Here is a 23292-nt window from a genome sequence, read left to right on the forward strand (position 1 = left end):
CGAGCTGCCAGGCCCGTTTCTACGAGCTGTGTGTTAACGAAAGCAGTGCTGTCTACATTGGATGCGGCGTCGGGCACGCTACACAACAAATTACCAACAACCGATCGTGCGCGCGCTCTGTTTCTGACGCACTTCAAGCACTCGATGGGCGGGGGAAGATTGAAGAGCCGGACTTTTTTTTTTTTTTGCTTTATTTGGTAGTATTTCGAATTAATGGTTTTTAAATAGTAGCCTATTATAAAAAAAAATATGTAAAAAAAAAAAAAAAAAAAACACCTCACTCGTTCACTCATTCTGGCGCCCTTAGCATTTGCCTATACCGCCTATGCCGCGGGCCGGCCCTGCTTGTGGGGGAAACCCATGGAAACCCATGACAACAAAGAACATGCAAACTCAACACAGAAAGGGCTCAATGGCTCAGTCTGGACAGTCACAAGATGCTCACAAGATCATTTAATTAAATCCAATTTCAATGAGAAATTACAAAATTTAAATGATAAAATGATACAAAACCATTGATTTCAAGAAATCAAATTTTAAACTGTCTTTACAAACATTAAAACCAGCATAAAAAAAAAATATTCTATTTTCCTGGGGCCTGTATCACAAATGTAAATCTCTGAAGCAGTCATTCCCTGTATCTGACACTTCAAATTAAAGCACACTTCACAAAGAAATTGTTTGCTGGATGGACAAAATTGTATTATTTAAAATTCAAGAGATTTAGATTTGTTTTTGTCAGATGATCTTCATCATGTAAGAAGCTCTGTACGCTAATTTTGGGGAATCAATAGCCTTGCCATTTTTCATATTTCATTTGACTGGATGTTTAACTGGGCTGTTAATCAGCAGGCTTACATTTGTCTTTTAATCCAAATGTTCATGCATTTAAAGACGGGAACCAGCAGATGCTCTTGAGAGGCACTCAGAAAACCATATGATGATGTACAATGATCATATTTATGATAGATTTACAGGTTTAGAAGTCAACACTCTTGCTGTGATTCTAAGGGTCTGTTTGTAGCACTATGCATATTTATTCAGGTGTTCAGGGTAATCATCAGTTAAAATACAGAAAGAGATCAGAAAGACATCTACATTTGTATACATTTATTTTAAAAGACTATTATTTTACGTCACACAGGAGAGCCACTCCTCTCAGGATCCAGTATTCTGGAGGGTGACTGGTTCTCAGGTCAACAGCTGCGATGTTGTTCAGGTCTGTTCGAACAGGCTTTTTATATATTGGACATGAGTACAAGCGAGGATCTTTGACACCTTAGGAAAAATACAGTAAGTTAGCAATGAGGTTTTGCATGTTTTACAAACATATATACTTTTTTTTATCTGGAAAGTTTAAAAAAAAACAAAAAAACAAAATAAAACATAATATGTGTATAAGGCAAAACTCTTACTTGCAAATGTTAATCCACTGTATAGATTAAATTAGCCCCAATCACATTAATTTAGGCTAAAATAACCCACTGGAAATTAACATACATTGCCTAAATATTGGCACACTTAGTAAACGTAAAATGTCTTTGGTGTTTAGCTTTTAATGTTGCATTTAATAAAATATAAAATGTTATAAAAGTAAAATCCATTAAATAAAATACAATAAAATAAAATACAATAAAATAAAAAGTATTCCACAACTATTGTCACCCGTCAACCATTCAGTTACTATATATGTAACATTATATATAAATACATACACACACACACAAAGAAAAACAAGTAGAATATAAAAAATAGAAAGCTAATGTTTTTTGTTAATATTTTTTATATATAAAAAAAAAAGATAAATAAAGTAGACTAGAAAGTGCTAGAGATATAGGGTCAAATATATATATATATATATATATATATATATATATATATATATATATATATATATATATATATGTTGCCAGATATTGCTATAAATAAAAATAGAAAAATAAACCAAAATTATTTCAAATCTTTTGTAAATAAGATGATACACTTAACTGACCCTAAACTAAAACAACCCAGTTTATTAACTTTCTAAAGTGTCAAATTAAGTGGAAGAGACAAGTCCTGAAATGCTTATTAGAGCTGGAAGTTTCATTCACTCCAGCAGCATCAACGATCATTTTCATACCACAGACGTTAAACATTCTTGCAAACTGTCTAAATTGATAGATGCAGACATTCATATGAGGATTATTAAAGGAGGAGTATTAAACTAAAGATTTTACAACCTGTCCTCCAACCAATGCGCTCGTATAGGTCGTTTGTCCAAATCCCTGAAATACGACCCATCAGAGCGTATACTACAATTGCGCCCCTATCGGCAAAAGGTTGTTTTCATATTAATGTTTTGTACTCTTTTATTTGCAATCTGGTTTGCGTTTCGTGTATCTCAGTTGGTAGATTATTGTGTTATACCCTGATATGTTATCATGCTATCATGGGTTCGATCCCAGGGAACGGACATGCACGAAAATGTATATGCTCAATAAATCATAATTTAGCATGATTTCTGTGATGGTTAGGTTTAGGGGTGGGGTTAGGTGTGGTAATTCGAACGATTAAGCAATCTAGTAAAATATGTAGGAAATACTGTGAGATCGGTGTAACAAGCCCACACATTGCATTTAAATAAACGTGCGTTTTGATTGGTAATGATGTTAAACATAATTTAAGCACAGCACAGTGTTTCTGGGACTGTCAAAAGCATATGAATATGAGGCATACAATTAGTTGTTCGTTGCTAAGCATCTAGCTGTAACATACTACTTCATCATTTTGCAATGTATAAATTCGTCACCACACTGCAGGGCTAACACTGCAAAAGCAAAAGCAGGGTTTCATAATCCTGGATAAAAAGCAGTGATAATCCCACTAATGTGTGAAATGTACCTTTAATGTGTGAAATGTACCTTTACCTGGGGTTAAAAGCAGGTTTAGAATGATAAGGTTAAGCACAGTGTAAAAAGCTCTCTTTATTTATTTATTTATTTATTTGCAATAATTTACTGTAATTCAAAAGCTATGTTTTTGTAATGAAACTAAGAGAAATTTATTTATTTTTTTAAATATTCTCTTCTGTTCTTACTTCTGTTCATATTTACCAGGGTTGCCACTATTAGTAGAGACTGTTACATTACCTAAAAATAAATTAAATATACTCTGTATGGCATATTGAAATCATTATTTTAGTTCATGTGTAAAAAATCAGCAAAAGTCAAAGGAAAAAAATTACCATTGTTCTCTGCGTACATCCTGACCACAGGCATCATCTCAAACAGTACTTTGGGTTTGGAATCAATGAGCCTGCAGTTTCTGCGGTCCCAGCCTGCCCCTTCCAGGTAGAGACCGTAAACATACACCCCCTCTGCAGGAGGCTGTGTGATGTCATCCTTCATCCATTTTGTTACTTCATTACACAGAACCATACGGTCCAACGCCCACCCATTGTTAGCACGAGTGATCTCCTGTCAAGTTAAATGATTAACATGTAATGCTTGTAACTTAATATTGAATCACTCAAGATGAGTGAAAAATCTCACACCCATCTATCAATCATATCCTAACTGAATAGGAATATAAAATAATATAATTAGCAATTCAATATAATTCACACAAAATGTATTGTTGTTTTAAAAGTATATAAAGCATCTGGGTTTTTTCTTTAAGTTTATTCTCAAAGGTGCAGGTGTTGGCACAGAAACACAGCTGAGAACAGAAAACAGGACAGGTGCCTAATTTTAATTCAAATAATCCTGTTTCATGCAAGCTGTTTACCCCCAAAGCATGAAAAAAGCTGGAAAGATTCCTTACAGCCCAAAAGGCCTCTAAACTCACCATTACCAATTCCTTTAGGGATATCATGCATATGGAGACTAAAGTGCCACTCAAAAAAAGTACACGTCACAGACGTTTGGCATGATGTATCATATTTGCTGTACAACAACAATAAAAACCAAACACGATGCATTAATATTAATTTTAACTCTATAAAGCCTGGAATATGAAATAATAGTTTTTATTCAGAGGCCCAAATTGAGCATATTTGGTGTAGTTGCTGATATTTCTATAACCAGAAAGTAAATAATTAAAAATGTTATAACAGTATAACAGACTACATTAAATGCATATATCCAAATAACATATCTTAAAGATGGTATTTGAATGCTGAGTTTTATGACCAAAGCTCTGTAGTTTTATTGTGGGACCAAAACATATAATGCAATGCAATGCAATGTTGATTGAGAAACAAATAAATGTTCTTCATAAGCCTGATTTTATCATACAGAATATGATGCTGACATTTTAAAATGAATTAAATAAAAAAATAACAAAAGTATGGATATCCAAGTAAACCTAAGTGTTCATCTTGAAATATAAAAAGTTATTCTAACATTTATCATAAAAGGTTTCACAGCAAAAACACAAGTGTACAATAAGGTAATGTTTATAGAATTATTCTAAAAACGTATTTTACTTGAAAAAAAAAAACCCTACAAATAATACTATATATATATATATATATATATATATATATATATATATATATATATGTTTTATGCTAATATATATATATTAGCTCAAGACATCAGGAAGGGAATGAGTACAAGTGTAAGTTACCCACCTGTCTCATAGCTGTCAGGAACCCTTGTGGGTTGAAGAAGCCTGTCATCCAAAAGCAGTTGGGTCGTCCCTCAAAAACCCAAGAGTGGAACTGCCGGTTCCGCTCCAGAAACTCTGTGAACCAAAACCCCAGCGTGGTGGAAGCCCAGGAGGCCTGCATACACACACACACACACACACACACACACACACACACACACACACACACACACACACACACACACACACACACAGAAAGTCACCTAAGTTGAACCACAGTTAACATGTACAAAGAAAGGATACAGTAATACTTAGCAAATCCAGATCTCATAGAGATGCTGAAGGAATATCCACATGGTTGAACAACCGGCACAAGCAGATACACAGAACACAGGGTTTTCATTTTGCTCTGGGCTATCAAAGCATAAAAACGACTAATGACCACCATACAAATGATATAAAACAGCTCTGTGTGTGTGTAACAGGTCGAAAAATAAGTCTTTATTTCACAAAATTTTTGCCCTTCTCAGAAACTCTCCAATTGCTTTTGCACTTATACATATTCCATAAATTATAAGCATGCCATTAAGGAGCAATGAACGAGGGCAAAATTTTAAGTGTATAACTTAGAAGGGTTAGTTCATCGAAAAATCATAATTATGTTATTAATAACTCACCCTCATGTCGTTCCAAACCCGTGAGACCTCCGTTTATCTTTGGAACACTGTTTAAGATATTTTAGATTTAGTCCAAGAGCTCTCAGTCCCTCCATTGAAACTGTGTGTACGGTATACTGTCCATGCCCAGAAAGGTGAGAAAAACATCATCAAAGTAGTCCATGCGACATCAGAGGGTAAGTGACCCTGTGATGTCACATGGACTACTTTGATGATGTTTTTCTTACCTTTCTGGACATGGAAAGTATACAATACACACAATGGAGGGACTGAAAGGGACGGAGGTCTCACGGGTTTGGAACGACATGAGGGTGAGTTTTTAATAACATAATTATGATTTTTCGATGAACTAACCCTTTAAATCTTTGAATTCAATTTTTAAAATGACATACATCATACAAAAAAGAGGAGTTACGGACTGATTTGCTAACAGCTTGTGCCAGCACAAACCCTCTTTTGGCATTAAAGAAAAACTTCTGTCAGGATCTATTAAAGACACAGTGAATTTTTTTTTTGTTAAAATTGGCTTTACTGGATATGTACAGGTGCTGGCCATATAATTAGAATATCATCAAAAAGTTGATTTATTTCATTAATTCCATTCAAAAAGTGAAACTTTAATATTATATTGATTCATTCAAACAGACTGATATATTTCAAATGTTAATTTCTTTTAATTTTGATGATTATAACTGACAACTAAGGAAAATCCCAAATTCAGTATCTCTGAAAATCCAATATTGATACCTGGTGCCACACTCTAATCAGCTAATTAACTCAACACCTGCAAAGCCTTTAAATGGTCTCTCAGTTTAGTTTTGTAGGCTACACAATCATGGGGAAGACTGCTGACTTGACAGTTGTCCAAAAGATGACCACTGACACCTTGCACAAAGAGGGCAGGACACAATAGGTCATTACAAAAGAGGCTGGCTGTTCACAGAGCTCTGTGTCCAAGCACATTAATAGAGAGGCGAAGGGAAGGAAAAGATGTGGTAGAAAAAACTGTACAAGCAATAGGGATAACAGTACCCTGGAGAGGATTGTGAAACAAAACCCATTCAAAAATGTGGGGATTTTCACAAAGAGTGGACTGCAGCTTGAGTCAGTGTTTCAAGAACCACTACGCACAGACGTATGCAAGACATGGGTTTCAGGCAGCTGTTCGCATTCCTTGTGCCAAGCCACTCTTGAACAACAGACAGCCTCAGAAGCATCTAAAGACAAAAAGGACTTTCTTTGATGTAAGTGAATTTTGCATTTCTTTGGATATCAGGGTGCCAGATTCTAGAGGAAGAGAGGAGAGGCACACAATCCACATTGAGGGAGATCCAGTGTAAAGTTTCCACAGTCAGTGCCATGTCATCTGCTGGTGTTGGTCCACTGTGTTTTCTGAGGTCCAAGGTCAAGACAGCCGTATACCAGGAAATTTTAGAGCACTTCATGCTTCCTGCTGCTGACCAACTTTATGGAGATGCAGATTACATTTTCCAACAAGACTTGGCACCTGCACAGATTACTATATAGATGTACTCTGTTTGACAGAAACCTGGCTAAAACCTGATGATTACATTATTTTAAATGAGTCCACCCCCCAAGATTACTGTTATAAACATGAGCCGCGTCTAAAAGGCAAAGTTGGAGGTGTTGCTTCAATTTATAACAACGTTTTCAGGATTTCTCAGAGGGCAGGCTTCAAGTATAACTCGTTTGAAGTAATGGTGCTTCATATAACATTATCCAGAGAAACAAATGTTAATGATAAATCCCGTTATGTTTGTACTGGCTACTTTATACAGGCCACCAGGGCACCATATAGACTTTATTAAAGAGTTTGGTGATTTTACATCCGAGTTAGTTCTGGCTGCAGATAAAGTTTTAATAGTTGGTGATTTTAATATCCATGTTGATAATGAAAAAGATGCATTGGGATCAGCATTTATAGACATTCTGAACTCTATTGGTGTTAGACAACACGTTTCAGGACCTACTCATTGTCGAAATCATACTCAAGATTTAATATTGTCACATGGAATTGATGTTGATAGTGTTGAAATTATTAGGCCAAGTGATGATATCTCAGATCATTATTTAGTTCTGTGCAAACTTCATATAGCCAAAATTGTAAATTCTACTTCTTGTTACAAGTATGGAAGAACCATCACTTCTACCACAAAAGACTGCTTTTTAAGTTATCTTCCTGATGAATCCAAATTCCTTAGCATATCCAAAACCTCAGAACAACTTGATGATGTAACAGAAACTATGGACTCTTTTTTTTTTTAGCATTCTAAATAAAGTTGCTCCTTTACGCTTAAGGAAGGTTAAGGAAAACAGTTTGACACCATGGTATAATGAGCATACTCGCACCCTAAAGAGAGCAGCCAGAAAAATGGAGCGCAGCTGGAGGAAAACCAAACTAGAGGTATTTCGTATTGCTTGGCGGGAAAGTAACCTATCCTACAGAAAAGCATTAAAAACTGCTAGATCTGATTACCTTTCTTTTAGAAGAAAACAAACATAACCCCAGGTATTTATTCAATACAGTGTCTAAATTAACGAAAAATAAAGCCTCAACAAGTGTTGACATTTCCCAACACTACAGCAGTAATGACTTTATGAACTACTTTACTTCTAAAATCGATACTATTAGAGATAAAATTGCAACCATTCAGCCGTCAGCTACAGTATCACGTCAGACAGTGCACTATAGACCCCCTGAGGAACAGTTCCACTCATTCTCTACTATAAGAATTGGAGGAAGAATTGTATAAACTTGTTAAATCATCTAAACCAACAACATGTATGTTAGACCCTATATCATCTAAGCTCCTAAAAGAGATGCTTCCAGAATTCATAGATCCTCTTCTGACTATTATTAATCCCTCATTGTCATTAGGATATGTCCCCAAAACCTTCAAACTGGCTGTTATTACGCCTCTCATCAAAAAACCACAACTTGACCCCAAAGAACTAGTTAATTATAGACCAATCTCGAATCTTCCTTTTCTGTCCAAGATACTAGAAAAGGTGGTATCCTCACAATTGTATTCCTTCTTAGAGAAAAATGGTATATGTGAGGATTTCCAGTCAGGATTTAGACCGTATCATAGTACTGAGACTGCTCTTCTTAGAGTTACAAATGATCTGCTCTTATCATCTGATCGTGGGTGTATCTCTCTATTAGTTTTATTGGATCTTAGTGCTGCGTTTGACACAATTGACCACAACATTCTTTTGCATAGACTTGAACACTTTTTTGGCATCAGTGGAAGTGCATTAGCATGGTTTAAATCGTACTTATATGACCGCCATCAGTTCGTAGCAGTGAATGAAGATGTATCATCAGGGCTCCAAACTGCGACTAAAACGGTCGCATTTGTGACCATAAATATTAAAATGCGAGTGAAGTTTTTGCTTAGGTCGCCACTGGCGACTAGGCCTATGTATTTACATGTTATCTCTTAAAAAATTGCAAGTAATGCCTTTTTTCCAGATTGTTTTGCATTCACATCTTTTGTTATGTTTGCGCATTGAGAGAATGGGCATCAAAGTTTTAGTGGGAAAAAGAGTTTTAAACAGTCCTCATCTGCCGTGCAGCAGCGCTGACACACACCTGATAAACGCGCGAGAGAGAGAAATGATGGAGACTTGAAGAGAAAGTGCAGAAAAACAGCGTCTATTTCGTTCATAACTTGAACAAACTACAACAGGTAAAGCTGTCATCTGTGTGGATATTGCCAATATCGTTAACAGTTCTCGTTTATAATCATAAGGCTTCTTCTTAACAAGATCTCAGTCCATGCTGTGTTCTGTTAATGCATGAACTTCATTATTTGAAGTGCACTTGCCGTCCAGTAATCGCAAAAAGCTTTGTGCTTTGTTACTTTTTAATTTACAAAGTATCAGCTTTAAAATGATTCCAAATTCATAACAAAATTCAAACAAAAAATACAGTTTTGGTGCTCTTTAAGGGGCCGTTCACATATCGTGCCTAAAAACGCGTGGAAAACGCTAGGCGCGCCGCTTTCTGTTTTTTTTCCCAAAAGCCTTCAGGCTCTTGCACTCCTGAGGCATCTGCCGTTGCTAAGCAACCATGACCTGCTCTCTCCATGAAGACGCGTAAATTTCAGCAAAGGATAAATGGATTTGCAGCACTAAAAATCGCTTGCAGTAGCTCTGTTACTAAATTTATTTAACAATGGCTATCCATATACAGCTATGATCAGCTGTTCCTTCATCTTGGCTGAGCTTTCAACGTTGGTACTGGAAAGGATGAAGCTGATTGGTTGGTTCTTGTCACATGACCCGCGGTGCGCTTGCGGGATTCTGAAAAGTTGAGATGTTTTTAACTCGATGTGGTGGAATGCGCCTGGAAAAAACAAGCGCGTCGCTTCCATTATGAGCACGCACGCATACTGCGCCTACATTTGAAATAACGAACTTGAGCGCGCAAAAGACGAGACATGTGAACGGCCCCTAATGCGGCAGGCGCGATCGCGAGTAATGCCTCAGTTCAAGCAGCATGTGAACCTATCATACCTTGCTCTTTACTACTAGAGTACATAATGAACATGAATTAACATCAAACGGTAGGCTATTTTATAAGAGATTCTACAGTACAACACTTTCAAACTGCGGAAAACGTGTAAAGCTTGTAAACATTGCAACGTAATATTAACCTCAGTAACCTTTCGGTGTCCATAAGCTCATCAGTCAGCTAGAAAAATAACTATAAAGAAGAGCATTTTGCTATATTTATGAGCTATTGAATTTTAATATTTTTACTTAACCTGTTGTCTACATGATTCAACTCCTCCTATAAAATTTAATTTTACTAATTAAGAAAAACAGACTGAAAATGTGAAAGACATGCACTCTTAAAAATAAAGGAGCTTAAAAGGTTCTTCACAGAACAATCTTGGTTCCACAAAAAAACATTCAGTCAAAGGCTCTTTGAAGAACAATCTCTTTCTGACCTTTTCATAATCTGTTATTGTCTTCAAATGTTAAAGGTTCTTTATGAAACCATTTAGACAGGAAAAAATGGTTCTTCTATGGTATCATGAAGCAACTTTATTTTTAAGAGAGTATGACAAAACTCTCATAGGACCCCAAACTATACTCAGGGGCCAAGTGATGCTTATGGTCCATGATATTGGTACAGATTTTGTGTAATAAACAACGCATGACTGTATATTTCAAGTTGGAAAAGTGAGTGAACCTTCATTCCCAGGTCATCTACAAGATGGATTAAAATGCTGATAAAGTCAAGAAAAGATGAGACATAAACACGTCAGTATGATTAAAAAGTTAAAATGTAAAATAAATAATTTAAATAAAAAGCATAAAACATGTTTATTCTGTGGCACCTAAAAAAATCATTTGGCACCCAAGTTATTTCTTATAGGAGCCAATGGCTCTTACTTGATTTTTTTTGTTTGGAGCCCTGATCATATCGATCACAAGTGCAGTATGGAGTACCTCAAGGCTCAGTACTAGGGCCGCTACTCTTCATGCTTTATATGTTACCCTTGGGAGATATCATCAGGAAACATGGTGTTAGCTTTCACTGTTATGCTGATGATCCTCAGCTCTATATTTCTTCGCGGCCCGGTGAAACACACAAATTTGAAAAACTAATGGAATGCATAGTCGATATGAAGAACTGGATGACGAGTAATTTCTTACTGCTAAATTATAGGACCTAAAAACTCCGCTTGTAATAACTTAGAACACTGTCTAAGACTTGATGGTTGCTTTGTCAATTCTTCGTCATCAGTTAGGAACCTAGGTGTGCTATTTGATCGCAATCTTTCCTTAGAAAGCCACGTTTCTAGCATTTGTAAAACTGCATTTTTCCATCTCAAAAATATATCTAAATTACGGCCTATGCTCTCAATGTCAAATGCAGAAATGTTAATCCATGCATTTATGACCTCAAGGTTAGATTATTGTAATGCTTTATTGGGTGGTTGTTCTGCACGCTTAGTAAACAAACTACAGCTAGTCCAAAATGCAGCAGCAATAGTTCTTACTAGAACCAGGAAGTATGACTATATTAGCCCGGTCCTGTCAACACTGCACTGGCTCCCTATCAAACATCGTATAGATTTTAAAATATGAATGGTTTAGCACCTCAGTATTTGAATGAGCTCATTCTACATTATAATCCTCTACGTCCGCTACGTTCTCAAAACTCAGGCAATTTGATAATACCTTGAATATCAAAATCAACTGCGGGCGGCAGAACCTATTCCTATTTGGCGCCTAAACTCTGGAATAACCTACCTAACATTGTTCGGGAGGCAGACACACTCTTGCAGTTTAAATCTAGATTAAAGACCCATCTCTTTAACCTGGCTTACACATAACATACTAATATGCTTTTAATATCCAAATCCGTTAAAGGATTTTTAGGCTGCATTAATTAGGTAAACCGGAACCGGAAACACTTCCCATAACACCCTATGTACTTGCTACATCATTAGAAGAATGGCATCTACGCTAATATTTGTCTGTTTCTCTCTTATTCCGAGGTCACCGTAGCCACCAGATCCAGTCTGTATCCAGATAAGAGGGTCACTGCAGTCACCCGGATCCAGTATGTATCCAGACCAGATGGTGGATCAGCACCTAGAAAGGACCTCTATTGCCCTGAAAGACAACGGAGACCAGGACAACTAGAGCCCCAGATACAGATGCCCTGTAAAGACCTTGTCTCAGAGGACCACCAGGACAAGACCACAGGAAACAGATGATTCTTCTGCACAATCTGACTTTGACCAGACGAAACCAGTAGTTCAATTCCAGGCTGCAGCAGAGGAGAACTGGCCCCCCAACTGAGCCTGGTCTCTCCCAAGGTTTTTTTCTCCATTCTGTCACCGATGGAGTTTCGGTTCCTTGCCTCTGTCGCCTCAGGCTTGCTTAGTTGGGGTCACTTCATCTACAGCGATATCGTTGACTTGATTGCAAATAAATGCACAGACACTATCATTTTGCATTATTGACACACTGTTTTCCTAATGAATGTTGTTCAGTTGCTTTGACGCAATGTATTTTGTTTAAAGCGCTATATAAATAAAGGTGACTTGACTTGACACAGTGGCAAAGCTACCAGTACCTGATGCAATATGCCAGACCCAAGAATGCAGAAGAGCTGAAGGCCACTATCAGAGCAACCTGAGCTCTCATAACACCTGAGCATTCCCACAGACTGATCGACTCAATGCCACGCCGCATTGCTGCCGTAATTCAGGCAAAAGGAGCCCCAACTAAGTATTGAGTGCTGTACATGCTCATACTTTTCATGATCATACATTTTAGTTGGCCAAGATTTCTAAAAATCCTTTTTTTGTATTGGTCTTAATTAATAATCTAATTTTCTGAGATACTGAATTTGGGATTTTCCTTAGTAGTCAGTTTTAATCATCAAAATTAAAAGAAATAAACATCTGAAATATATCAGTCTGTGTGTAATGAATGAATATAATATACAAGTTTCACGTTTGGAAATAGCAAAAAATTTTAAATAGCATATTTAAAAAAAATCTAATAATAAACAGGATATATATGTGACTTCCCCACAATATATATATATATATATATAGTACAGACCAAAAGTTTGGACACACCTTCTCCTTCAAAGAGTTTTCTTTATTTTCATGACTATGAAAATTGTAGAGTCACACTGAAGGCATCAAGGGCTATTTGACCAAGAAGGAGAGTGATGGGGTGCCGCGCCAGATGACCTGGCCTCCACAGTCACCGGACCTGAACCCAATCGAGATGGTTTAGGGGTGAGCTGGACCGCAGACAGAAGGCAAAAGGGCCAACAAGTGCTAAGCATCTCTCGGGGAACTCCTTCAAGACTGTTGGAAGACCATTTCAGGTGACTACCTCTTGAAGCTCATCAAGAGAATGCCAAGAGTGTGCAAAGCAGTAATCAAAGCGAAAGGTGGCTACTTTGAAGAACCTAGAATATGACATATTTTCAGTTGTTTCACACTTTTTTGCTATGTATATAATTCCATATATAATTCCACATGTGTTAATTCATAGTTTTGATGCCTTCAGTGTGAATTTACAATTTTCATAGTAATGAAAATAAAGAAAACTATTTGAATGAGAAGGTGTGTCCAAACTTTTGGTCTGTACTGTATGTATATATATATTGTGGGGAAGTCATGGCCTAGTGGTTAGAGAGTTTGACTCCTAACCCTAGGGTTGTGGGTTCGAATCTTGGGCTGGCAAAACCATGACTTCGGGGGCACTGAACCCCCAACTGCTCCCCGGGCGCCGAAGCATAAATGGCTGCCCACTGCTCTGGGTGTGTGTTCAAGGTTTGAGTGTGTTCACTGCTGTGTGTGTGCACTTTGGATAGTTAAATGCAGAGCACAAATTCTGAGTATGGGTCACCATACTTGGCAGTACGTCACTCACTCAAATATATAATTATTATTATTACATCCTATTTATTATTATATCCAATTTCCATTTAGATTTATTTAAATATGCTATTTAAAAATAGTAAAATGGACCTGCTAGACAGTTACAGATATATATGTGTGTATGTGTGTGTGTATATTCATATGAAATTACAGACTGTTCTCATCCCAAGGCGTCATATACTGACCCTTTTGACATTTCGTCAACATCCTACGCACATGGCACCCTCTAGCGTCAATATTAGAAGCAGATAAAAATGGGCCAGAAGGCGCCTCCTAGCGGTCTAACCCTAACCCTAACCTTAACCCATAATCTGTGTCTCATATTGACGCTAGAGGGTGCCATATGCGTAGGATGTTGACGAAATGTCAAGAGTGTCAGTATATGACGCCTTGGGATGAGAATGCGTTAGAAATTAAATGAAATGTGCAAGCAGAAACAAGTGAAGCGCTCATGTTTTTGTTGTGTACATTGTGTGTCCAACACATTACACATTATCACAAAGGAAACAAACAATCTGTAACCTTTTTCCAGCGTGCAGGTATTCGGGCATCATACATGCAGTCCAGTGCATCTCGCAGGTTCTCACTCATAATGATGGTTCCATCAATGGCCAGCTTAAGGTCACTCAGCGTGTTTCTGACCAGAACAATCACTCTCTGCATGCGATCAATCTCCTGCCGCAGGAAAATGTTCATAGGCTGAAGGGGACCCATGCTCATCAATCTCTCTCTGACCTGGATAAATGATGAAATCTGAATGAATAACAAAGGATGTAAATTCTACTAAGACAGCATTGCATTGCATAGCATTGTTTAAGATATTTGCATTATTTTAGCATCCAGTTCAATGAAGCTATTATTTATTATTAATCTGCTGGTGGAGACAATAACAAATATACTAATATTTATTATTGTCTCCACCAGCAGATTAATATGCAATGAATCTGATGCAATTTGCATGGGTGCAGTTCCCCAGTTTGTGTCCTCTGAGTGCTAGGTTTTTGAGGATGTAGCAGACTACTCTAATCTAGCAGAGTTTATTATTGTTATAGTTTATGATTCACCACCATGATCTCGGCTCTTTTAAATATCAAAAGTGCTTGTTAATACAGTCTGTCTGAAGTTGTAAAACTCATCTCCATATATTATATGTTGTTCTGCTGCCATGACCAATAGAAAATGTACACAAACACTTCAGAATTCAATTTACTGTCAGGTTAAATTTTTTATTTACATGTAGCAACTCACTCTATTGACTCTAATTAGAACCTGCAATTTGGTGTGAGAACATTTGTGAGCCCCAAAAAAAGACAAATGCATTAGTGCAGGCAGTCTGTGACCTCAGCACCGTCCGTCAACCCTGAGAATGTCTCCTCAGGACTCGAGCTCCAGACAGCAAAGGCCATTTGCTACCATTGGGCTCTGAGCTCTTCATCAACCATACAAAATTTTGCTGCATCATTTTTGCCCCGTCTGAAGCTTTACCTCAGATGGTACAAAATCTGGAGGCAGTTTCTCCAGCATGTCATCTGCTAGCCGACCCACGATTGCCTCCCTGGTCTCTCCGCCTCCACTGGAGCTGTCCTTTGGTTGGATGCTCAGGATATTGTCTAGTACATCCTTGGCGAGTTTGCTTTGGTAGGTGATATCTGCATTTGGGTGGAGACCGAACACCTCAGGGGTGTCATATGTGGGGAGACCCTGCAGGAGAGAAAGAGATCAAGTTCAATCTATCTATCTATCTATCTATCTATCTATCTATCTATCTATCTATCTATCTATCTATCTATCTATCTATCTATCTATCTATCTATCTATCTATCTATCTATCTATCTATCTATCTATCTATCTATCAGGATCTAAAAACATAATAAAAAACTGCACGAATCCCTGTAATCTCCCATTCAATCTACTGTCTGTCTGCTGCAGCAGCAAATTCCCCCATTCATGCATCTTTTGTCATCACTTTGCAAACCCCTCACAGATTTTTGAATGCAATTTTTTTAATAGTACTAATAAAGAAAATGTGCTAAATGGACGTGAGGTACACAATAACCAGAATATGAATTTATCATCAGTAAATCCAGTTTATATCAAACTGAATTTTCCACATTTTAAACCATGTTCATACTTTAAAATAATATAAAATTAAAAGATGCAAATAATTTAACTATGCCTGCATGATTATTATTATTAATTATTATTACTATTTTTTGAGTCCAATGAAATCTAAAGCATCTTGTATCAGTTTTGATAAACGATGCATGTTTTCCCACATCTCTCATCATTTTTGAAAAGCAATCATGATTCAAGTTGTTTATTAGTTGATTAATACATGCAAACAGTGTTGTGTACCAGCTATACAAGTCATCTCGCATTATACATTCATTCATCATAATTTCCACTCAACAAATGTGATTAGAGAGATGCACAGCTGAATGAAAGCTAGCATACCCCTTTTTCTTTATTTAAGCAAAATGTCTTGCATGTTTCTCAAGGAGCTTTTGTATGTGGTTTCATTCACTAATGGTGATAATAACATTGTGTGCTACACACTGAACAATGCTGTGGCATGTATGAGTGAGTGCACAGACTGTGTCCTGGAACTGTGTTTGACATTGAGTCTGAGAGAATCATCCTGTGCTGTGATTTGGGTCTAAAAATCAAATCAGGTATCAAAATCAGCTCATACAGAATAAAGATCAGGCATACTCTACCGGCAGCTGTGCTATTTATCTCACAAGGATGCCACTGCCTTACATGACTCACTGCTTTCAATGTACAAATATAATTAGGCCAGTGGGCTGAGTCTGGTTATGTTCATCTTGGCACCTGAATAACTATTATGATAGTACTATTATATAATATATACATATATATATAAGTGCTGATGAATCAGCTTTATGGTTTATGCATACAGATTATGGTACATTACAGTTGACAAAAGATGGGCCTTTTTTATACTGGAATATATATATATATTTGTCAGACTTCTTTTTTTAAATGAATACCTTTGTAAAAAACACATTTAGATTTACAGTTTATTATTGTATATCTAAATGCAATACAGCTTATACACTTCTATGGCAAGGTACTTTGCATTATGCAAAGCTCTTGCCTAATTTATGTCTAGAGAATGTAGAGGGAATTAGTTTTTTTCTTTGAGCAGTTTATTTTTAATTTCTTTATTGTTTTATTATGAGTATTGTTTTTTTGTTGTTGTTTTTTACACTTGTGCTCAGTATATCTTGAATCTTGTATTGGCTGATTTTACTGTAAATGTTTACTGGTGCCACTTCTTCCAGCCAACAGCCCACAGTGTTGTAATACACCACCACTGTCTATCTGCCAACACATTGTCTCACCTCAATCTCTCATCTCCAATTAGTGACAAAACCTGTATAACTAACAATACTGAATCTAAAGGGACCAACTGTGCAGTTTCATTGGAACCTTTTATCTTACCTGCACATATTGGAGATACTGGTCCACATTATTGCATCTGGGAATACTGTAGCCTTTGTAAAAGTTGAAATCAGGGCTGAACATGTTCTCATTGAACCACACCTTTGCAAACGTGTTCAAGAGACGCTTGTCATAGTCATCAGTCACCCTACCACCATACTGGATCTCGCCGATCATGTATCGTACAGTGTTCCAGGACACACCCTGTAAAAATACATATTAAATTATAATACTTAATAAAATTAAAATGCCAAGTGCTAAGTCTATTTTGGCAACATCAAAGAAAAGACATTTGACAAGAATCCACATAATGCATTATTACTTCCAATTACTGAGTTGCTTTGTGTTCATGTGACAATATTATAGTTGTATAATTATAGAATATCTTTAAATCTCAGTACAGATTGAACAAAATTTTTTTGGAATTGGATTTAATTTTTATTCTATAATTGTAAAGCCAGCAACATAGCTGCTCCATAATGCAACTCTCACCTTCTTGATGTCTATATCATCCAGGTGATTCTGGACAAACTGTATTGTTGCATTGAAGTCTGCCTGGTTGAACTCATATGGAATGTTCCAACCTAAAGGTCCATATTTTCGCCTCTCTTGGACAGTGGAATGGAGGAATGCCACACCGTACAACATGGGCCTCCATTGGACCATGTTACTCACATCCAGAAGATCCTGACTGATACCTGGAAGATATTATTAGGCACTACCAATTTCAAGACTTTCGTTATTATTAACGCATTCCACACAAACCTTTATTCATGAAACTGGCTGATCGTTAACTTGATTTTCTTTGAATTAAGATGCTTCTCTATAAATAATCATCCAGCCCAGATTTTGATAGCTCTATTAATGTTTCTAATACATCAATAGCCTCAAGTGATGGTTGAATCTTTCATCTCAAACAGGCAAAGCACAAACAAACAAAAAAAAACTCTGAAGATAGCCTGAGCTTGACACAGAGTCTTGGAAAACTGACAGTGGAAGAAAGACTAAATATCCAAAGATGCCAGGCTCACCTGCATAAGTCCTCTTAATTCCAGCTTTCAGTCCCTGAGGAGGCTCATTTGTAAATTTGATTGACATCTGCAGGAGAGTGATAGGAAAGTGTCTGTGGACCTCAGTGGTCATCCACAGTCTGAAGGTGTCATGAACACTGTCCGTCTCTGTGATTGTATCCATGAGTTCATCCATAAAATGCAGACCCAAATGACAGTTTTGAAGTAAAGCCCAGCCTCCCTAACAGAAAATAAATAAATACATAAAAAACAAAACAAAGCACGTTTTCAGGGAATTAGCCTATGAATGACTTATTACTGTTAAAGAAGTACTTTCAACATCAAAAATGTTTGAGCATGTACATACATTAGCCATGGAGTGCTGTAGAAGTTTGCGTGCATGAACTTCCTGCCCTTGTCCCATTGAGACGTAACGAGTTTCAATTCTCTGTCGTTTACCCAGGGCTATGATCGAGTCTGTTGGGTCTGATCCCATGGACAGGAAGCAAATGAGAGGAGTGCGAGGGTCCGACTCCTCCCAGGTCTTCTCCAGGTCCAGAATCACTCCCTCAGCATATCTCTCCCCCATTGAGAGCATGATGTACTTTCGTGCCTATCAATTACACATTGGAAAACAGTAATTAGCCTGAAGCCATTAAAAGTCATCACATGTATTAAATGGTGCTATATACAATGCAGATTTTTTCAAAGCAGCTTTCCAGAAATGGCAAATTTCAGCCATTATAAAGAAACTTCAATTTTAGCTGTAAAGCAGCTCTACAAAAGATTAATCAGCTTAAGTTAGTGCAATGTTGATTCATTTGTGAAGTTCATTAATTATGAAAAAACAGCTCAGTATCATTACTCAAGACAAGTCAGTTCAGTGTTGATTTATTTCAGTTCAATGGCAGTGTTGATCTTACAAAGTTCATAAATTACAAATAGCATTCATCTAAAAAAAAGACTAAGAAAAACAATAGAGTCATCATTCAGCTAAATTTAGTTCGAAGTTGATTAGGTTCAGTTTAGTAGCACTGCCATTGTTGCAGAGTTCAATTATGAAACTAGTTAAAAGGCAGCTCTACTGAAGACAATATTATCCAACTCAATTCATTTAAAGTTTTGCTGTCATCTGATTGAAATTATATATATATATATATATATATATATATATATATATATATATATATAAAACAGTAACAAGAACATAGTGAACAGTGCTTAACAGTCATAAAAATGTTGTTCCACTGGCTTCATTATGATTTCATTCATACCTGAGCAATGGTTCTATCTGGACACCAGGATCGAATAAGGAGCAGTCGTCTGAAACAGTCCAAAGCTTGGTCATATGCATTTGGGATTGGTTCTTCCTCTGGTGCTTCTCGATCAAACCAGCTCTTCCACTGTTTCTCATGACGCACAATCTGTAAATACACATGCACACATGTACACAAATTTGAATGTTTCTGGTACTTATTTGGACAGATTACATGAAATCGTTTTGAGAAGTCATCATGTTCTGTGGGGTGCTATTCAACTTTAAAAACTAATAATCAAAATTTAAACAGCATTTCTGATTATTTTGTAATTTATACTTTTATGTTTTTTTGTTATAAAAGAGCCAAAAAATATGACCTCATATTATTTACTGACCCAATATTAGGTTTAAAGGGATAGTTGAACCAACAATGCAATATTCTGCTATCTTTGACTTCTGTATGACTTTCTGCAGATATAGATATTTTAAATATGTTGGTAACCACTCAGTTTTAGTTACCATTGACATCCATTGTTTGGACAAAAAGCACTTATTTTTATGAATAATTTCTCAAAATATATTCTTTAATGTCCTATAGAAGACAGAAAGTCATGTTTGGGACAACATGAGGGTGAGTAAATGATGTCATGAGTTTTCAATTTTGGGTGCTATCCCTTTAATATATTATATAGCATCTACAATGAAATGGTTTGAACTTTCAACAATCCAATAAACATAAAATACATTAAATACAAATATTCTAAATGTTTTGTCTATCCAAAACTTACTCAAAGACAAAGAAGGAACCTAATGAGACTTGGATAGTATGGATTACTGGTATTGTATGTCATGACATAAATTGTATAATGCAATCTTGTGTTTGGATTAACAGTATTTCTGTAGTTGCTGTGTTCAAAAATGGTTAATTAAACAAAAGGCTTTTAATCTTATTTCTTTCAGCCACAATTAATTGATTTTGAGTTTTCCAAAGTGAGCTCATTTCACGCTGCATTGAGCATGAATTTCCCCCGGGCAGTCATGGCCTCCCAATCAGCCATCAGTGTGAGTTGCTGTTAATGTATTTGTGCCTGTGTGTGTTGACAAGATTAATCAAATATGGACATGTTAACTGCAAATTTGGAGCAGCAAGATATTTAATGAGGAAGGGGAGCTCAAAGCGACAGACATTCTGTGTGTGTTACATGTGTGGATGTGTCTGATCCTTTTTAGAGACCATGTTTGTATAAGTATCTGACTGCACACCTTATCTAGAATGTCAGAGAATTGCCACAGCTTGCTCAGCTCCACCAGGTTTAGCCATGTTATGTCCAGGATCCACTTTGCAGCTTTGGGTGGACAGGCCTTCAGGTCTAGCGAAGCACCTCCTGGGCAACATCAAGAAAACAGACCTGCCTTGTTCATATTATGATTATTTATTAATTTGTTTGTTTGTTGAAACTCTTATTGAATGTTGATGACTGTTCAGAATTACAATATAATAACAATAATAATAATTGTTAGATTATTTCATGATCTCTGTCAGATATTACTTTGAGGTTGCAATCCCTCCTCCCTTCTTACTCGCTCCTTCCACAGATGTTTCCTGTTTTTCTTTTATATATGAAGTGTGTTTCCTGTTTTTCCTACATATGACGTATTTTGTCTTTTCTTTATCTCCTGCCCTCCCTCTCTTTGGTCTATATTTTTATCCCTCCTCCCATCTGTGTTTTCTCTCTCTCTGCTCAGTGCTTATGTCTCTTTACCCAAATGTATACCCGCATGCGCAGATGATACCTAAAGGTGAATCGGTGAAGATTGGTGGGGGGACCTTTTAAGCCCAGGTTGTTGAGTTTAGTTTGACCTTTGCATAAAGTTGAAAGGCTCAGTGCCAGTATTATTCCTTATATTTCCAGTAATTCCTGATCACATGTAACTTGTTGTTTTGGCTAATACTTAACACATATGTAATCCATATATCATTGGATAAACTAAAGCACAACCCCTTGCAATGCAACTATATAATGAGTATAAGTTTGTGAGCAGACTTGGCTTGATGTTCATTTACTTTTTCCCATGGGCCCATGCGAGGACTGAGAATGGTCAAACGGCATCGAAAGATAAAGACAAAGACAAAGAAATATGTTATTTTAACAATAATAATAATAGCTTCCTTAATATGCTATATCTTTTTTTAAAGTAAGGTTGTATACAATAATAGTATTAAAAGTTATATGCCAATTAGTTCCATTTACAAGAGTTAACAATTTAGAAATGTAGTTAAGTTTAAAATAAAAAATATATATTTATTTGTAATACTATTATTATAATTTGATTCACAGGTTAATGAATGTTAAATCACAGAACTAATGGCATGCAATTTTCTATCAACCTGTTTGAAAAAAAATGTGGTAGAGTTGGGTGTATCAGATAAATGTGCGAAAATGTAAACAAAGGTTGAGACAAATGGTGTTAAAACAAGTTACAGGTGTTAAAACAAAAAGTGTTATCCCCGGTCTCCTATACTTATATCTGTGGAAGTTATACTTCTGTATTTACTTCTTGTATATTTTTGCTTGTTGTTTGTGACGAGTGGGGCGGGGCCGAGGGACATGGGAGCGAGGCCGGGGGAGTGATTGGAGATGAACTACACCTGTTCGTCCCACCGGTCTCGAGGCCCATGGAGGAGATGGAAGGATATAAAACTGGAGCGACGACAGTGAAGGACGAGAGAGGACCAGGCCTGGGCTTTTAGTTGTGTTTTGGTTTTTATTTTATGCGCACCAGTCGTCCGTGAGGGGCTGGTGCGCTGTTTTGTGTTTATTTTGTTATTAAAATGTTTTTGATTGTCCGCCGGTTCCCGCCTCCTTCTTCCGGATGAATATGAAGGTTGATATCGTTACAGTGGTGCCGAAGCCCGGGAGAAGGAGGGACGGGCTGCTGAAGATCCCTCGCCGCTGTGGTGAATCCGCGGTGCCATCGAGCTGGCGAGGAGTGTGCCGCCATGGACGCTCGAGGCGGTGGACTGGAGCGAGTTGCCGGGGACGGGCGAGCTCGCTACCGGCCGCCCACGATGTGGAGAGACGGCTGCCGTCCGTGAGGGAGCGGAGGAGTCGGCGCCGTTCGCCAGGTGGCCGGAGCCTGCTGCCTCCGCCGGAACGGGGAGGAGCAGGGAACGGGGGACTCCTGCCGGCTGCCCAAAACCGGAGGAGCCGTCGCCGTCCACCGGGCGGCGGAGGAGTGTCGTGCCGTCCGCCGAGGGCCGTCCAGTGCCACCGCCAGGCACCGCGGAGGAGATCACCCAGCTGGTGGAGGGCCGAGCAGCGGTGCGTCTGGGAACCGGAATTTTTTTTTTTTTTTTTTCCTCTCTCCCCTCTCTCGTCTCTGTCGCTCCTCCTTCCATCTCCTTTTCTCTCGCCTCGCCTGTCCTACCCCCAGGTTCCCGCAGGTCCCCGGGAGCGGCCCCCCCGGAGGGAGGGGGGGGGGGGGGAGTAGAGCGCAGTCTCGGGAGTACCCCCCGGCCTGCGAGGGGCGATGGGGGTATGTGACGAGTGGGGCGGGGCCGAGGGACATGGGAGCGAGGCCGGGGGAGTGATTGGAGATGAACTACACCTGTTCGTCCCACCGGTCTCGAGGCCCATGGAGGAGATGGAAGGATATAAAACTGGAGCGACGACAGTGAAGGACGAGAGAGGACCAGGCCTGGGCTTTTAGTTGTGTTTTGGTTTTTATTTTATGCGCACCAGTCGTCCGTGAGGGGCTGGTGCGCTGTTTTGTGTTTATTTTGTTATTAAAATGTTTTTGATTGTCCGCCGGTTCCCGCCTCCTTCTTCCGGATGAA

At 37.8% G+C, this 23292-nt stretch overlaps 1 protein-coding gene across 1 annotated transcript in view; it reads right to left on the minus strand.

Moving 5' to 3' along the window:
- Positions 1 to 350: 350 nt before the first annotated feature.
- dnah5 (dynein, axonemal, heavy chain 5) overlaps positions 351 to 23292 on the minus strand; it is a 215682-nt gene continuing 192740 nt past the window's right edge. Inside the window, exons 69-79 of the mRNA XM_059507404.1 lie at positions 20718 to 20839; positions 19471 to 19620; positions 18564 to 18809; positions 18218 to 18437; positions 17679 to 17884; positions 17187 to 17390; positions 15206 to 15421; positions 14243 to 14455; positions 4616 to 4768; positions 3227 to 3458; positions 351 to 1278 (exon numbers count right to left, since the gene is read on the minus strand). Coding sequence (XP_059363387.1) covers positions 1127 to 1278; positions 3227 to 3458; positions 4616 to 4768; positions 14243 to 14455; positions 15206 to 15421; positions 17187 to 17390; positions 17679 to 17884; positions 18218 to 18437; positions 18564 to 18809; positions 19471 to 19620; positions 20718 to 20839 — 2114 coding nt within the window. The 3' untranslated portion in view covers positions 351 to 1126. The remainder of the gene's footprint in view (positions 1279 to 3226; positions 3459 to 4615; positions 4769 to 14242; positions 14456 to 15205; positions 15422 to 17186; positions 17391 to 17678; positions 17885 to 18217; positions 18438 to 18563; positions 18810 to 19470; positions 19621 to 20717; positions 20840 to 23292) is intronic.

The sequence above is a fragment of the Carassius carassius genome, chromosome 24 (genome assembly GCF_963082965.1).
Source record: "Carassius carassius chromosome 24, fCarCar2.1, whole genome shotgun sequence".
Classification (NCBI taxonomy): domain Eukaryota; kingdom Metazoa; phylum Chordata; class Actinopteri; order Cypriniformes; family Cyprinidae; genus Carassius; species Carassius carassius.